Consider the following 18,440-nt stretch of genomic DNA (forward strand, 5'->3'; position numbering starts at 1 on the left):
CTTATGGGAAAATGGCTTTACTGCGTGTTCTGTGAATAGATTTGTCCTGAATTCTGTATCTGACTCCAACTCACGCACAGTTACTGTCAGTTACTGTAGCTAAGTGCACCTCTTCGGCTCCATCGTAGAAGTGCTGCCTGATTGGAAAGACCCGAAGAGTAATGCAGGCTGTGCAGCTTGCCGTGGCGTTAAAGAACCTGCTGGCCGTGTTCTTGACTAAGGACCTGCCATCTGTTTGCTTTGCTCTGGGTGTTGTGGTGGGCGGTTCGTCCAGCACGAGGGAAATGTAGGGGCAGCTCGCTAACACAGCCTGACAGGTCAGCCCAGGGGCTATGTGCTTCCTGTCAAATTCCCAATTTCTTAGGCGACCCCAAGCGTGGGCCCTCGTAGTGCGGAGGGCCCGGATGGCCGAGCAGAGAGCGGGGCGGCGGCGCACAGTCAGAACCAGGAGCCACCGCGCCGCCTCCAGTCCCCGCGGAGCAGGGCCAGCACGCTGGATCATTTAACAAACCTGGCGAGCACGAGAGGCCGTGCGTGGGAGGGCAATTAAAATGCAGAACATCCGCCTTCTCAGTCACGTCGTCTGGTGACAGGGTGACGCCAGAGGGCAGGAGCAGCAGACGCCAGCCAGCGAGGACCTTCTGTAGGAGGCAGGATTGGCCGATCACTCCCACTCAACGTGCACCCAGCGCTCTGCTCTGGAGGAGCTGAAGCACTGAAGAATCCCGTGTGCTGCTTTATGGTTCGGTAGCAGGAGGAGAAAGTAGAATCATGCAGGATTTTATATAATGCCCATGTCCACAGACAGCTGTTCCTTACTGGTGCAAATGATATTCATGATCATTTTTAAGCCTATATAGATTATCGGCAGAAGGCTGCAATTAATTGATTCATTACAATAACAACAAATAATATTTACTCATGCAGTGCGTTTTATTTTTACTTTTTTTTTTTTTTTTAAATATATATACTTGCAGGATGAAAGTATGCAAGAAGCAAAATACAGACCAGCCTGAAGAAGTATGTTTTTATTTATTGATGTTAAAACCACATATAGAGTGCAGGAGCTGAATTGTGAGCGGTCCTATGGATTAGCAGCAAGTCTGCCACAGCTAAGTACAGTGCTTGAAATGGGCTGTGGTGCTTCAGGAGATCAGCGAGAGATGCCGGGGCTCGACCATTAAGGCCTTTAAATGTCATCGGCAGGGCTTTGTAGTCAATGCGGAAGTTAAAAGGAGCCGGCGTGACTTGAACAAGTGTGAAGTAATGAGCTCTGACTTCCTTTTCCTGTTAAGGACTTGAGCTGCTGTATTCAAACTAGCTGAAGCTTGCTTAAAAAGACAGCAAGGCAGCCAGCCCGGGCCACGGAGCCCTAGTTATGATGGCATGCGCTAGGTTTCCCAGTGCCTCTTGTTTTACAGTTCGTTCAACGTGCGCCTCTTTGCAGGCAGTATTTTCTAGTTATAGACACCGCCAAAAAGGTAATGGAAGAGCTCTAGGAAATCACACAAAGTTTTGGGGGATTGTAGCTGTGTGGGTCTGTGAGAATGTAATGATGCTTTATGTTCACACTAAATATCCTAGAGATCATTTAGACAAATAGAGGTATTAATATGCTAATGCGCTCTAAAAATAATTATTTTTGTGTGCTAATCACTGTTGATATGAATAATTTATAACTATTGTTGCTTTAGTCCTTTCTACATTTAGTGCAGTTTCTATATTCACTAAAGTATTTAACATAATTTAAAGTCATTAAATATGAATCTAAAAGTGTAACCCCTTTGATTGGTAACAATCCTTTTTCCTACATATCTGTAAAGCCATACAGCCATGTGTGCAGTCCGGGGGTGGAGATGTTCTGCAGGCAGACAGACCTGCTGCACCCTCTCTGAACCCACCTGTCCTCCTCCGTGGTTTTTCCAGCCACACTCCCATTTCTCCACCGTCACTTATTCAAGGCGAGCACAGTGCTCACTACTGACTTTTTGAGTTAAGGTATGGAAGTTGACCAGCCTTATCTTATGCAGTTTATATAGGGGTAACATGTCTACCCCAAAAATCACAGCTCTTTATAGCTGTAATGGAACTTGAGTTTAGAATGAATACACAGAAGACACTGTAGTTTCGGTTGCAAATTGATCTGATCCACCATAAGAAACATGGAAAAAGTTGCATTTACAGAAGCGTTGTTTGGAGATGGCATGCACCCTGTTGAACAGGGTCAAAGGAATGTCATCAAAAACACTGCGAACATGTTATTACATCTGAACCCACTGGATAAAGTTTAAAGACTTATTTGTTATTGAATGGTAAACACAAACATCCCCAAGAGTATTACAGATCTGAACTCTGGTCTAACAGATAACATTTCGGTCATTTCGTGACCTCTGGCTCAGACCCGTCACTGTGTCACTCAGGCTAAAGTTATAAAGTGGCAGCCCTGCCTCTAGCCCTTATTGTCATATATAATGCGTCATATATGACGCGTTTGTTACACTATCACCTAACATCTCATCTCTCTCTCTCTCTCTCTCTTTCTCTTTCTCTCTTCTCTCTCTGTCTCACAGATTTTGGACCTTGTCAAGGGAATGCACTATCAGCTCGCCTGCCAGAAGTATTTTGAGCTGACGCACAGTGTAAGTATGCCTTCAGTTCTGTCCTGCTTTAATTGGGCCCATTTGTGGCAGGTCTACTCCTCAGCCGGTTAAAGGTCCACATACATCACCCGTTGTAATCGCATCCGTCATTACCTGTTATGCATGCTTAATTTTTATGGGCTTATTATACCACTTAAGATAAATTTTCCCCTTGTATGAATTTTTAATATACTTGATCTAATGCTTTTTTTTTTTGCGGAGACCCTAGCGTCAGCAGTTTTGGTCACATTCAAGGACGTTTTTGGCTCTGTTGTTGTTTGTAAAGGCAGAATTGTGGAGCGGGCAAACCCAAGCTTGCCTTGCGTGCTAAACGCGGTAGACCACTTCCTTTTCCTGTCGGAATCGACCGTTCGGTTTGCTCTGGCATGCATTTCTGAGTTCACTGCTGTGTTCTATAAACCAGGGCATAAATGCTGTGAATTTCTGGAACAGGGCCAGTGGGAAGGCAAAGGAACAGGCGCACATTCCAGCGAGTGTGATGATCTTGTTTGGAATCTTCTGCCCCTGCTGTACGTATGGTATTTGGACAGGAAGCTGTAGAGACTTGGAGCAGCACAATCCCCCCCAAAAACACACACGCAAGCACAGGCCTAATATCGTCAAACTGTGTCAGTCAGAATTAGCTTTATGGCACGTGTCTTGTCCCTGGACTACGAGGCGTGCCCGGTTGACAGGTTAGGGTTGAAAATGTGGGCACACACCTGTGCAAAGCAGACAACCACCTATCTGCTTGCTGACAGGTTAATTTGAAAAGTGAAAGGCTTTGATATGAAAGGGAGAGGTAAACCTTTCCAGTGTTTGTCATCTGTGTGATTTGAAACGTGTCTGAGGCTTAGGGATAAAGTATGGGGGAAAACCCTATATATGGTGCTGGGAAGTTAAACCACTTGTCAGCACAAGACACTTCAATATAAGCTGAAAAATCACTTAAGATGGGTGAATTATATATGGCCATTTGAGTTGCACTCCATACTATACCAATAGATAGGGAAAAACTTATGCACGTGTAATATAATTGCTAGAACTTTTTGGGGCGTTGATGAGGAAGACATGTGGATGGCTATCAGTGGAATATCTATAGGCAGACCAGCTCTGTCCTATAGCTTACTGCTGCCCTGTGTTTCACATTTTAATGTCTATAAAGACACAGGCCTAGTATTTGAGTGAGTTCATAAATGCCTAGTGCCAAATTGCTCCCCATTAAATTGATGTTTTATGTGCAGGTTTGTGCCTGGGCCACCCTTCCCTTAATGTCGTAATGTTCTCAAACCAGCATTGACAGGATATAATGGCTATTAATGGCTAATGTTGGAAATGGTAGTGTATCTGTGGTCCACGGGCACTATTAAGCAGTTAGCCTGTGGGCAGAAAGCGCCAGAGGATATCGCCGATGACGAATAGCCCCAAGCCAAACAATGCGAGCAACTCGCGGTCCTCCAGAATGAATGCCATGGCCGTGCCGATGAACAGTCGATGACAACAGAACTGGGAAGATGGCCCGCCCCTAAATCCCAGTCCCTAGGAAAACCACATATCTGAAATTCATGAGTCATATTTTAAGTCAGTTGTATGAGGAGGCATCTCTGACATTAACGCACACAATAAAGAATGCTTATTGATGCATCAGTGGATTCCTCGTTCCTACCCCCGCTGTCTGATGTGGGACGCTGGAAGCATCGCGGGCTTGAACGCGCGGCGGATGGGCTGAGAGTCAGGACTTTAATCACCGCCGTATGTCCCACCTGCTTCCACATCCGTGAGTTAGAACAGAGCGCTCGGCCCCGGTTTTTTCCTGCCTGGCAACATTTATTAAAGGTCCAAATGTAATACTTCACCAATGAAATATTTACACAAGGGCAATAAATCAAGCACTAGAGACTGTAATGAAAAGGCAGCTGGGAGGCGCACGGACAGACATTGTCCCTCGTCGCGAAGCAAGGGATCTCAGAAATGAGCTCTCGCCAGAACCCCTCTGGATTGATTCATTTCCGAGCTCCAGCTTAGACGGTTTCATGTTTATGCATTTTTCATTTGTCACCAAAGCGGCCACTTCAGCGAGGGTTTGGTGTAATGCAGTAACACCCTGGAATGGATCTCTGTGTAATGGATCGTTCAGTTTTCCACTTAAACACGGCTGGTGACCCCCCCCCCCCCCCGGCGGAGATAAGGAAGGGCTCAGATCTTTGATTTATTTCTGGAGGATTGCAGGGTGGGCAGGACCCTGGTGGTGTTCCAGCCGTTCAAGTACAGTTGAACAGTCCATTTCCATTTGCTTTAAACAACGGAAATGACTATGGTCTGGAGATACCGCTACACTGACGGAGAAGGTGCCAGACCTTTAAAGCGGATCGGCGTTCAGCCTGATTCACAGAGGTAGAAGGGAAGATAAGGTTGTCGTTTTCGCCTTGCAAAGGAGCTACATTTCCATAAACAAACTACAGCTGTGAATATCCTTGCTGTTCTGAAATGTCAATTAATGGGTTCCTGTGCTAGCAGAAGGTTGTGGAAGAGTCTGAACATTCTGATTCCTCCCAACAGGTCGAAGATGCTGGGTTTTCTCTGAACCACCCAAACCAGTACTTCACAGAGAGTCAGAAACTGCTTGGCGGAGGCAAGGAGGTTAAGAAAGAGGTGGAGCCACCACAAAGAGGGCAGGAGATCGCAGGTTCTAATGCTCAGAGCGCACCGACACAGTCCCCCAAAGTCCAGGCTCTGGACAAAATGGGGGACTTGGAGTCATTTTTCCTTGATGAATAGTGGTGCAGTCAAACAAAACGACCAATGATTTGTCTGTGTGTTAGTTTTACTTCACTATTTTAGTAACAAATTGTCTGAATGTTGAAAATTGGTCATTTTTGATTATTAAAACATTATATATATATAAAAACTTGTAATGGTGACCCAGTATTTCTGAACTGATGATTTGGTTTGTTATTTGAGTTGGGGAGGCGGGCAACAACTAAAAAGCAAATAAAATTTCAGTCATAGAGAGCAAAGCTTTGTGTCATGACTTTTCATTTGATTTGTCTGGGTGCATCCTTCCATAACAAGCCAATATCGTGCATTTGTGATGCTTTCCCAGAAATCTGCTCTCAGGCGGTGTTTTGCAGCTTGAGCTCTTTTGCCTGTTTGGAGTTGAAGTGGGGAAGACTTGACATGTACTCTGGTGTAATGATAACGGCTCTAGCATTGAACAACAACATAAATTTCCTAATTTCCCAGAAACCCTAGAGAAGACCTCATACATGCTTGTTAAAGGAGTGTGCAAAGCGTTTTATCTCCACAAACACTGTTTTCGTGAATAATGATGTTTGTTTGACAGTCCATTCTTGTTAATGTCCCATTTTAAATAGTTGTATGGAAGACATACAATGCATTGATTTGAATTTTGGAAACTATTGATTTGAGCATGAAAGTTTGTGTAGGCAATTACTTTGGTAGTTGGTGTTCATTTTGATACCCTAGGTTTCTCCTAGTCATTTAAAATAAGTAGTTTTACCAAATTTAGTTTGAAATGGAAAAGCTGGTCTGGAAGTTCTCAGAATAGATTATGATGCTGACTGAAAGCAAGTTCCCAAGCTTCAGCCTACCCAAGATAGTGGTGGAATGTATTTGCCATGTGAGTTCTGCTTTGTGATGCTGGCGGCAGCAGAGATGTGAGGCTCAAGGACATTCTGTAGAAAATGATGTTGATTTTGGTCTCGGCTGTGCCACATCCTCCTCCCTGCGAGCACGTCTCATGGCTAAATCCCCTAAAGCTTTTACATCTAAGCCTTTTAAATCTTTCTCTGGTATCTGTTGTAACTAAACAGCAAGAGGAAGGATCACTGTGTATAAATGGGATGTAATAGACAAGGTGTTGTTTTTTTTTTTTTTGTTCTTTTCTCTTCTCTCGTTGAAAATGTGTCATAATTTCCCATTGTTGTGGACTGAATGTGTCATTTCATGTGTTCCAGCTGAAAACATGTCCCTGGGCATTTAACTCTACCCTTAGCATGATCAAACTCTCCAGCCTGAGTGTCTCCTACACCCTCCTACCCCCCTCTAATGGTCTTGTTCGCCTCTCTGTGTACCCAGGACAAGCTTGGCTTGCTAAATTTAGAGGCAATTAGAGACGCTGTGGTGTTGGACCTGCATTGTGAATGCAAATGGGACCCCCCAGTAGGGCAAAGACAAGTAATAGTGCCATTAAGGGACAAATTTAATGAATGCTTCTAGCTTTGAATATGCATATGCTTTCAGCCCAGTTTTATGTAATGTGGCCTGTGTTTTTGCAAACCGTTGCATTCATGGTCATGTTCTCGTTCTCTCTCTCTCTCTCTCGCTCTCACTCTCTCTCTCTGGATACAAAACTAAAGATCCCACTGTTTCATTTTTCTGTGCGTGTTGAATGGCCTCCTAACTGAAGCCTTTCACTTGGCTTTCAAAAGACTTGACCTCTTTTAATGAGAGATTTCAGCGCACAGCGTCATTCATGCAGACTGAAAACATTTTTCACATATTTGTCCGAGTTTAGAATATGTAGCATCTCTAATTTTTGAAAAATCATATTTCAAAACAAAAAAAAACATTTCATGCTTGTTTGGAGATTATGATCCTAAACCAAATTGTTAATTCTCTCCTTGAAGAAGCAAAATAATAACTTCATTAGAGCTTTAGTGCCGTCTTGTACAGGCAGTGAGGACCAGAGCGTAGCCCGGTTCTTGGTTAGCTTTGCATGTGGGCCATGGGGGTAAAGCCACGTCAGTTCTTTTGTTGACTGAGACGTGCACCAGAAATACCTGGCCTTTGCTTGGATTAACTCAGAATTAGTTAGACTTTTGAATCTGAGCTTGGAGCTTGATGTAGGAAGGATTTGTTCAAATAAGGTGGTTGAATATTAATGGTGCACAGCAAGGCTGTTGTCAGAAAGGGACCTTGGTGTTTAATACTGTTTAGAGTACTCTGGGTGCTTGCATCTGTACACCAATGCTGTTCTCAATGAAGGAATTTGCATGTAGTAGCCATATTGTAGAGAACGGTGATGATTTGTCAACTTCCTTTACTATGCAGACCAGAGCCCTGTTGATGTGGTGCCAGTGTGGTGGGCGTGGTCAGTTGAACCAAACCTGTCTTTAAGTGCCAACACCTTTTCTACCTGCAGGGAGAGGTAATTTCTTTCCATTTATCTTCCTAAAGTGAGATGAATAGATTTCCTTCACTTACTGGTGTTTGCTGTGCAATGCATTGTACAAAATAGAATAGTGTTTTAGATTTGGGCTGTTTTCAGTACACACATTACCTGTTCTCCTCACAGTTCAGCTATCATACTCTGAAGGAGTTCATATTCAGGCCTGTATCTGCTCATTCCAGTGTGCAGCCGAAGTGGGGATCTTCGATGTCGAAATGAAATGGCCGCAGAAGAAACAGGAGCTCGGAGAGACACAACACTGAGCACTGCGGCCCTCCTCTGCAGCTGCTGGGAGGTCTCAAACCTCAGTATGCTAATTAGTTCCACGTGTCACTCCTTCGTGAGGGTAATAGTGAGCCGGCAGGGCATGGTGAGGTGCTGGTGTGGCGCAGCTGCACCACGTAATATGTGCTCACAGGTGCACAGTTCCTGGTTTCTGACTTCTGGACACCTTTCTCCATGTCTGTTTTTACGCGGATTATTTTTGTCTTATATTCAACCTGAATCTAATGTTTTTCCAGGCTTCTGGGCATCCAGGCATCCTCTCGGTCTAATGTTTTGTTTCTGCAGTTATGCTTGGGAATGCGGAGATTCATCTTTTATAGTGTTACTAACTTATTGTATTAGATAAAAGCTGGACACTTTAAACCCTGGCGTTTTTCACTTTTAATCAGTGTTAACTGTAGTTCTGAAGTTTTTGTGTTCATGCGTAATGTGTTTAGCTGTGTAGCTGTTTACTTGCTCATGATTATCAAACCCAAGCTTCTCTGTACTAATCTGGGCCTCTCTGGTTTTACATATAAATTGTTCTACACTGGGGTATTTTATTTAATATTATGCATTGTGTTTTTCTTTTTTTTCCAGCTCAAATTTGTAGTATGCAGTGGTATCCTGTGTGGCTTTTTTATGTTTGTTTTTTACATAGAAGAAAAACAAAGGTAAATCTATGAATAATGAGCAAGGAGTGTGGATATTTTGTAGTAGGAGGCTTGGAAGGAATTTGCAGTTTATTTACAATGAATAAATATGTATTGCCTTTCCTTGTGCTGTGGCTTTAGAGGCACTGCCTTTTCTTTGTTGTTCCTTCTTTGTCTTTGCCCTTAAGGCTATGAGGCAGGAGGTCTCTTGATACAGCCAGTTCGCTCTTTGAGGGGAGGTCGCCTCTTACTCTGTAGGGTTTGCCTTCCTTGGCACTTCATGACACAGTAGGCGCACCGATCTTCTGCTTCTGCACTCTAACGTGCTCCTAATCTGTCCAGACATTGACTAATTAGTGAGGGCTCCAGTGCACTCCCTGGTCTGGGGAGAACTGCCTCCTCTCGCCTGCTCCCACTTCCTTTTCCTTGAGGTTTTCTCATCTTCTCATTCTTTTTTTTTCCATCCTTTGAGTCCATGTGTAACAATATGCAAGTAAAGTTGAGTAGTTGCATTGACTAATCTGGTTCTTTGACAGTTTGCTCCTCTGCGTGTCAGTGGTAGGAAGCGTGCGCGCGTTTGTGTGTGTGCGTGCGTGCGCGTGCATTTGATCATGCACTGTGTGACAGCAACAGCCAGTATAGAGATCCTACTGTTCGGTGGGAAGGGGCATCTGACGAGGCCCAGCAGTGGTCCTGCTCACTTCAGCAGGCGAGCTGGGGGCTTGATCTGGTTGAGGATGAGGAGGGCATTGCCTCTCTGGAGCGCAGGCTTGTCATACTTCCTTCCTCAATCCCTTTGTGAAAATCTTATGCTGGGGAGATTCGCCAACTGTCTCATCACCCACACGGGTAACGGCTAATGTAAAAGAGTCGAGTACGATTGGATTTCAGTCTTTTTTAAGCACTAAAATCTAAAGCCTATATGACGCTAATTTGTTGAAACCAGGGTTTTGACTCCTTATAAACCAAGCTGCAAATTCATGACTGGATATCTACATATGTTGTCACTACAACTAATTAAGCAAACGAAGGAAAGAAACGGCAGTAGCGCATTTTTATCTGAGGGAGGTCATTGGGTTACCAGACACCAGCCTCATATTGTGCAGGCCGGGTAATTGGGTGGATTTTCTGACTGAAATTCACAGCAGCAAATGCTGCTAAATCCAGCAGTTCTTTGACTGACAAGGAAGTAATTTAGCTTTCACGCTCTAGGTTCTGTATTACATGCTTTACTCTAATCTGCTGTTTCCTCTCAGGGTAATCAGTCAGCCTCTTCCTGTCTTTAACAGCAGCTGCTGTATCCGGGGAGGAAAAACCTTTCTCCTTACAAGTGAGGGGAAAAAAAACAAAAAACAAGTAAGATCAAGTCTTTTCCAGAGTACTTTTGGTGTTCCGCTGTCTTCTGTAACCACCTGTTCCATCACTATGATCATTGCTACTCAATGTGCTCTTCTCGCTTTTCTGTCATCTTCAAAGCAGTGTGATGATCTGAGGTACAGATGACGGATGACTACAGATGAGATGTGGTGATACTTTATGGTAAAGTTCAACCGGTTTAGTTTCTGGTTTCTGTGACTATGATTGTGTTCTGTTTGTTTCTTTGAAATTGTAAAACAACCTTGTGAGAGGTGCTAACTTATTATTTGTGTGAATGGTGAAGCATCTGGCCAAGATGCTGTTATGAACAATTTGCCAATTAGTTTGGAAAGTTAAGGTAAAGAAATATTAAGGTAAACAAATATGATGCCTTACTGAACCAACCTTGAAGCGTAAAATGTGAGATCTATGATTCCAGGTGATTGAAAGGGGAGAGGATGACAGCGATGCCCAACCTCTGTGATCCAACCCCTGCCCACAGGTGCTGCAGCATTGAAAGGTCAGACCAAGGAAAAGAGCTTTCTGATTGGCCTCTTTGGGGTCTACATTACACAAGGCCATAATACAACTGTATACTGCAAGGTGAAGTGTTTCCCACCCTAGATGTCAGGTGCACATCCTAGCCCCACTTCCTAAATTAAATGGAGTGTATCAGAATTATTAGCCAGTTACTGATTGCCGAGGATTCCCTGCAGGTCAGAGACCATCCACTCTTCTTGATCTGGAGATGGTGCACATAGCGTGTCATGCAGGAAATGAAATATAATACTATTCATAAATTTAATTTATGTGGGAAGAGCTTAGGGACCGCGCCCCTTTGCGTGCCAGATTGCTCTCAGACATGTTTTTCCATTATCACCTTTTGAATATTGCATTTCAGTGAGTGTTGTTATGTTTGATCCTATTCCAAAATTCCATTAACTAGAGAAATGCAGGCCATGCGTTTAAAGTAAGTGAGTGAGTTTTTTTTTTTTTTAGTTTTTTTTTGTTTTTTTTTTCCCCCCCACAGTGTATTTTCTAGAGCCTGTCTTTCAAAACCACAGAGCTTTGACTGCCCTCCACCATAAATCATGCTAGCCTGTGCTAATGTTGCTAGGTCCCTCAGGTCGGGCTGCTCAAAAGCCCTTGAGAGTTAGGAGCTCGACTTTTACGGTCGGCCCAATTTATTAATTGTGCCATAGTGACCTGCTCCTGCTAGATCCCACTTGAGTTTCGAGAGCAAACAGCAGCTGAAAGTTGTGCTACACACAAAAATTATGTCTCTATTTAGATCCCACCTGTGTCTGCAAATTAGTTTTTGACCTTGTCAACTGTTTCTTTTTTAATCCAGGCCTGGACTGATGGATTATTGTAGCAGCTGCCAGAAAGGGGGTGACGTGTTTGTTTAGAAGGGCAAAACGACACACTATTAAAGTTTGTGGTTTCCTCATTGCAATCTGACTTTAGTTTTACTTCATTCTTTGCAAACCATTCGCTGCAGCCTCCTAACACCAGTACAATCTACATGCCCTTGTAGATTTATTTTACAGATTATGCACAAAAATGATCAAATGAATCCAATACACATTTTAAGGTGCAGATTAAATGGAAACAAAGTCGATACTTTGAGGATTGAAAAAGTAATTGGGCAGAAGTGTTGCAGAAATGAGCGTAGCTTTCCTGTGAAAGTTTCCACTTGAGTGCATTTCTGAATGCTGAGCACATGTGTAATTGTTTTTCACTCCTTGTAGAGCTTGAGGCTCAACAAAACCAGCAAACACGTGTGAGACGAGCACGCAAGAGATTCTCGTACACAAAAAAAAAACCCAACAGAAAAGCTGTTTAGCCGTTCGAGTGGAGAGCGACTTTCTTGCCTCCCGACCACACATCTGCTCTGGAGCTTCCGGAGCTGCCGTCTTGGCAATGAGGAAGTAGGGCATTATGGCGGCCAGCGAATTTTCCTGACAATAGAACACCAGTGGGAGTTGAGACCCCCGATAGCACATTGGAGTCCTGTCGGATCACAAGTTTTTTACTCTCCACTAAAATGCAAATGAATTGGAGAGGGCTGGGGCATTGGGAACTTATTAACGGTCTGGATCCCTCACTGCCTTCTTTAGCTCTGAGGACATAAATGTAGGGGTTTGGACAGGAGAGTGCCTGTAACCTGCATTGCTGTAAATGAGTCACCTCGATGTCTGATGGGAGAGCTCTGAGCTACTGTCTCACTCCAATCCCACCGGGCAGTCAGGAGTAAAGCGCTCAATTTTTCATGACATCTGGGACAACGGGTTCATCGCTTTTAAATGGGACATTTCCACAATATCACCAATTTTGCCAAGTCTGTTTTGGCACTCAAGTGATAACAGTGGAGTGAAAATGTAAGACTCTTGGACGATGACATTTTTCATCAAGGACAACTGATTTCCCTAGTAATATTGAGGAAAAAGTTACCTGTTCCCTAATTGAGTTTTATGATGTGGTGGCATACAGAGAATTTTTGGTGTATAATAGTTAATGCAATTCCATTCATTGAGATGCTGTTCAGGTTGTATATATTCGGCATCTTTTGCGTGTTCATTGAAAAAGGGATTTGAAATGATGTAATCAGCAGCAAGGTGGCATTACCAGAGGTAAAACAGATTAGAAGTGTACTTACATGGCCAAAAACTGAGTTTAGTTAAGCGAATCTGATATGAGTCTCAACTGGGAGTGGGGCATAATTGTGATCATTCCTGTAGGTTGTTTGGTTTCAGATCTTTACTAGAGATCTTCTTTTTCACAGTGTTGACGCATCGCTTCATGTCCTCTCCGCTCAAAAAAAAGTCCCACAAAAAGGAAAATAATCTACTAGCAGTCCAACTGCATCTGCTATGAACAGATTGATCCAATTAATGTCTTTAGGTGCAACAGGAACAGATGGACTGTAGTAACAACAAACCAATTACACTGGTTCTATTAGATTCAGGAAGAAAAAAAAAAGTACTCTGAGAGGAGAAAATATGCTTTTAGTATTATGGAAAGTCTCCATTGTAGAATTGCCCACAGTCACTGATTTCCAGTAGAGAAGAATGTCTTTGATATTCCACATCTGCAAGGACCTGCAACAACACGGTCCCTTATGGTGAACCATGACCACTAGCAAGTTCATTTTCCTCTATTCAGAGACGTGAATGGCAAGATCTTATTCCTAGGCCATATCTGCAGTAGCATCTCAGGCTCAAAGTCCTAATACGTTATATATTCACATTTACATTTCACAAAATTCAGGGCGTTTTTCATAATTCTATTCCCGAAGTACCCACCATCCAATTTTTCCACAGTATCCTGGAGAGTTGAGATGAATGAGTGAGCATTTTATGTATCAAACACAACTTAATATGGGTATAACTGTATCACACCTCATTTTTTGGGTGAATTGCAATATTGTCCAGACTAGAAATAATTTAGTAGATTTACAAATATGCTGTTCACATGGGATATTTAATGGCCATTTAAAAATGCCTAGAAGTACTAATTTGTTTAAAAATGACAAATGTAATCTTATTTTCAATGAGTGTCCTACCTCTAGTGTGCATCCATTGGTCTTCATCAGACCCTGAAGTCCCCTTGTCTCGTAACATCAATTTGCAGACTTTTAAAAGCATTCCAAACGAGTGCAGGCAAGGTAGAAGCAAAAAGATGTCAACAGCGGTATAGTCTTTCAGGAGCTCCTCTTAGTGACCTGAGCTAGTCAGTACAAAGCACTGGCTGAGAGAGCACATGGTGTATTCTTAGTCATAGTGTGGCTCTCACTTCACTACAGCCTCCAGAATCCCACAGTGCAGTGGGCTTGGCTCTCCCCTTACCAGCCCTTTTACTGCAGGTATTCTACAGTCCCAGATTTGCAGACTAACGTCTTTTATTCCAGGTGTATGTGGCTCAAATAGTTGTGATTAAGTTTGTGTTGTTAGATGCGGTGTGTCACTGGTGAGCTCGCAGTGGTAGGAGAGGGTGTCTGCCAAGCAGTTCCATCCCCCTGCAATGACCTGCTGAGGCTGCAGGGAACAGGAAATCAAATGAGCCAGTCCATGCTTCCTCATTCATCAGGACTATTCTTTCTCTCTCTCTCTCTCTCTCTTCCATCCCCCTTTTGCTTTTCCTCAAACAGGCACTCTCTCTTCTCTCCTGGGACTCTTAAAAACTTTCATTCATCAGAGCACAAAGAACAGATATTGCATTTCTTGGCTCCCTAGGCAAATGAGCATTTACTGATGTAGAAACCAAAAACACCAATCCAGGCATGCATTTATTTATTTAAAGTGCCAGGGTAATGTGGATCGCTACCTACATGCCCCAGTGCCTACCAGGCAGGCCTGGGACTGAGTAGGCCTTGAAAAGGGATCCTCATTAAAGGTGCTGTTGAAGTGAAAATACAAATGCACTTTTATTGTCATCAGATCCTGTTCACCTTATTCCATCATGAGAGGTTAATTAAATTTGATCTCAGTGCTGTCAGTGTTCAGGTGTTCCATGGTGATGACTGACTGCTTTGGGTAGGACTCTGGCTTTTCATCTCCATCACTCTGGATCATTAGACAATTTAAAGTAGTGAAGTTGCAAGTAGCTCTTCAAACACATTATTCATCATCATAGCATTTAATGCTCTGCATATTTGTAATACGGCATTGTGGAATTGTAGTGTACTTAGTTTTGCTTCAGCTGAGAAACGTGATTTTCTTTTAAAGAAAAATTTGTCTACCTAAATTTGTTAATTTATCAAAATAATTTTACATTTTAGATTTCACCTTGTTTACACGGGTCACTATTTAAATGCAAGTAAGGACAGTTCAGAAGGACTACCTTTCTGAACATATTCTACTGAATGTCTCATATATATTCTTATAGCAAGGTCTGATTATTACTGGATATTACCCAGAATGCAGTTTCCTTCTGTGAATGATCTGTATATGATCTCTGCTTCTGCTCCGTTTCTAGTCACCATGAGGTCTAGTCACCATATGGGTCTTCTGTGTTCTGCTTAAACATCGCTTTGGGCTGTACGGACATTGAACATCATGGTTTAAGATAAAGGGGGAAAAACATTTGAAATGGTTTTGATTCTAAGGCTTAGTCAGAAATGTTTGGCCCCAACTGCTGAAGTTGATGATCTTCGGTTATTGCGGAAGAGCATACAGAACACTAGTGAATTCTTTACTTTCTAAGCAGCGGCTAATGGGACACTTTTCTAAGGTTTCTGTAAATTGGGATGTTTCCATCATGTTCCAAGTGCTGATAAAGTACAAGAAAATAGAATCTTGCCAAAAATCTTAACAAATTTTGTAGATATTCAATTACCAAGCAAGCATTAGGAGACATAATATGGAGACTGTATAGAACCAAATTAGGAAATTAAAGAGAAACCGACAAGACAGTGGTTCTTAACAGTTGTGCTTGCTCATAACCTGACCTGAGAGTTCTCCAGGAATGTTCATTGATTTGTATGATGTAAAGGTTAAATACTCCATTGCTGTAGTCAGACTGAATGAAGAGCTATTTAGCATCAAAGTCTTAACTGGGCCAGAATTAGCAAGGGCTTGGTGGCCCATGGGTAAACCCTGCTGGAGAGAGGAGGTGTGCAGCCCAAGGCTGTATGTAAGCTGCTCGTTATTCTGTTCGGGCTCTTGTCGTTAACCTTTGCATCACGTGACTTCCACGGCACGTTTGATTAACTTCCCTCCATAATTCCTCTCTCCATGCCCCACCTGCTGCCCCTTCAATGTCAAAACCCTTCACTGCCAAAGACAGACACGGGCTTGGATTTCTAAAAGCGTTTTGTGTGAAGCACAAAACGGGGACCACAGTCCAATTTTTACAAAACTATAACCATGTCAGTGAAAGATTGATATTGTTGGTGTACCTGTTTGTCATTATTGTTCTTAACATCACTTAAAACAGCCCTGTGTCCCTCAGAAGCACACTGCTTATTTCACAGTGTGGGCAGCCCTCAATACATTGTAGTGACAGAAAATCTTTGCACTGCATGACGCTGCTTTGGATTAAGAAAGCAAGAGATCATGTCATACCCCTTTCACCATAAGAGTCATTAATGGGCATGTAAATAATTTTAATTGGAATGTGAATGACATAAGCTGACAGCAATAGCAGGGCAGTGGATGAGCATCTCTCTTCCCTGGATTGTCACCTGCGTGAGAATGAATTGCTTTAATTAGACCCACACTGATGACCACCCAGCTGTAAACCCGTCTCGCTGCCAGTGGAAGCGCGGAGAGTCTCTGGCCTTTCTCCGGCCATCAGCAGAATCCCAGTGTATAGCTCTGGAGGGGACCGCTAAAAGGGCTAAAATGGAAGCCAAAAAAGTCCTTGTTAATAAAGTGAATTGCGACTGCAGCAGAGTCCTTGGCGAGTGTTTCGAGGACATAATGGCTCTGACAATCAACCAGCTCCATGCTTCTCTTGTGCTCTTCTCAGCCATTGTTGGGTTGGGTCGGGTTGGAGGGGGGTTGGGTTGGGGGGGGGGTTGGTCCAGAGCAGTCCTGCCAAGCCTACACTCCCAAAGTAGAGCAGAGATAAGAACCAGGAAGACATTTGGAGACCTAGTTAGAAGTAATCGCTCAAAAGGCCCTATGACATTGACAGATTAAAAAAAAAAAAGGAGTGAGGGGGCTAGAGGGTGGGAGTGGTGAAGCACGGCGTGTGTGCTCAGTGCTGATGAACTGGCTCCTCTAAATGAATACATCAAGAGAAACCTCTAGTGACAGAGGGGGCTTTTGGGTGGGGAAAAAATCAATCTCATTGCCAGACTGCAACCAATACAACTTTATATTTTCAGTGCTCTCTCACCAAATTTTCACCATCAAAGCAAACAGCAGAAGGAAATGGCCTCTTTTTCCCAAAGGGCTGCTGGCGATAAGATGTACCATGTGCCATATGTGAATTAATAAATAGCGTTGTTTGCCTGTCTCGGAGGAGGAATGAGACAGCCATGGCAGAAAGCATGATTAGCACTGATGAATATATTGCATTATCTGTAGGTTTGCAGTAATTAGATTAGCCATACATTACCCTATTGTGTGTGTCTCTCTCTCTCTCTCTCTCTCTCTCTCATATATATATATATATATATATATATATATATATATAGATATATATATAGATATAGATAGATATATATAGATATATAGATAGATATATATATAGATAGATATATATAGATATATAGATAGATATATATATAGATATAGATATAGATATAGATATATATATATATAGATATAGATATAGATATATATAGATATATATAGATATAGATATAGAGCCCTGTATGTTTCTGTTCTTTTCATGGTTTTTCTTTTGCATGCATAGATAAAACTGACCTTTTAAACAAACCAAAAAGTAAATGTTGAACCTTGAAATGCCATTCCACAGTGCCATGTAATTCACAAGATCGTTGAAATGCACTGTTCAAAAAGTTTGGATATAATTGACATAATGTACAAAATCAGTTAGAAGTGATGGTAATTAACAGCTGACTTTTGTTGTCTTTAAAGTGACCGGAATGTGAGGGTTTACTTATTTCATATTAGTTCAGCTTAGGTTTAACTGCCCAGTGCATTCCTAGCAGCTAAACTGACAATGTACTTAAAATCTGCTTACACACTTAGGTCACACATTCAACGTACAATAAAGCCATGATACTTCAAACACACAAATCCCACTAATAGGACAGCTGTCAGCAGAATTGTTTGATAGGACAGCAATTTGAAGTGAAAACCAACAACCTAAAAATACACCGCAAATGTGAGAAATCACGAAGCGCAAGTTCAATGGGGAGAACATGTTGTATCTCCGGCATGGAGGGGCAATTCGGCTTGAGCTGAAGCCTCATTAGAGCAAAGTGTTAATTGAGTTGACTTGCCAAAACCAGCTTGCTCTTCTTCCATTTCACTTTCTACTCACCTTCTACTAAGTTGGCTCACCAAAGCCATCTTCAAGTTTTTTGTCTTTTAATTTGTAAGTTGGTTTGATGAAGCTGACTTACTCGCTTTGCTGCTTCTTCTGTGATTCCTACCCGATCTGATTGTGCCTTCTAGAAAGATTGCTTGCTTGCCTTCATTTCGTACATTTCCCACAGACTAACTTGGGGCATTTTCTCACACTGCTCCTATTTTGACTGCTTTCAAGCTAAACCCCGTCAAATTTGCTGTGGAGGTTCTTAGTATACAATGTGATGGGACACACTCTAGGCACAGTATGAACACAACACACAGCTGACAGTGAGGGGTATTTTATTTATAGAAGTCAAGTGGGAAAATGTGAAAGGGAAGTCCACAATGC

At 42.6% G+C, this 18,440-nt stretch overlaps 1 protein-coding gene and 1 long non-coding RNA gene across 2 annotated transcripts in view; both read left to right on the forward strand.

The window, feature by feature from the left end:
- prim2 (DNA primase subunit 2) overlaps positions 1-5,650 on the forward strand; it is a 44,261-nt gene extending 38,611 nt beyond the window's left edge. The window contains exons 13-14 of the mRNA XM_027000512.2: positions 2,571-2,639; positions 5,199-5,650. Coding sequence (XP_026856313.2) covers positions 2,571-2,639; positions 5,199-5,417 — 288 coding nt within the window. The 3' untranslated portion in view covers positions 5,418-5,650. The remainder of the gene's footprint in view (positions 1-2,570; positions 2,640-5,198) is intronic.
- A 4,360-nt stretch (positions 5,651-10,010) lies between these two features.
- Positions 10,011-11,518, forward strand: LOC113571459. Its single transcript, XR_003410003.1, has 4 exons — positions 10,011-10,103; positions 10,224-10,286; positions 10,543-10,623; positions 11,455-11,518. It is a non-coding gene; the product is annotated as an uncharacterized LOC113571459 (long non-coding RNA).
- The last annotated feature ends 6,922 nt before the right edge of the window (positions 11,519-18,440 follow it).

This window comes from Electrophorus electricus, chromosome 11, assembly GCF_013358815.1.
Source record: "Electrophorus electricus isolate fEleEle1 chromosome 11, fEleEle1.pri, whole genome shotgun sequence".
Classification (NCBI taxonomy): domain Eukaryota; kingdom Metazoa; phylum Chordata; class Actinopteri; order Gymnotiformes; family Gymnotidae; genus Electrophorus; species Electrophorus electricus.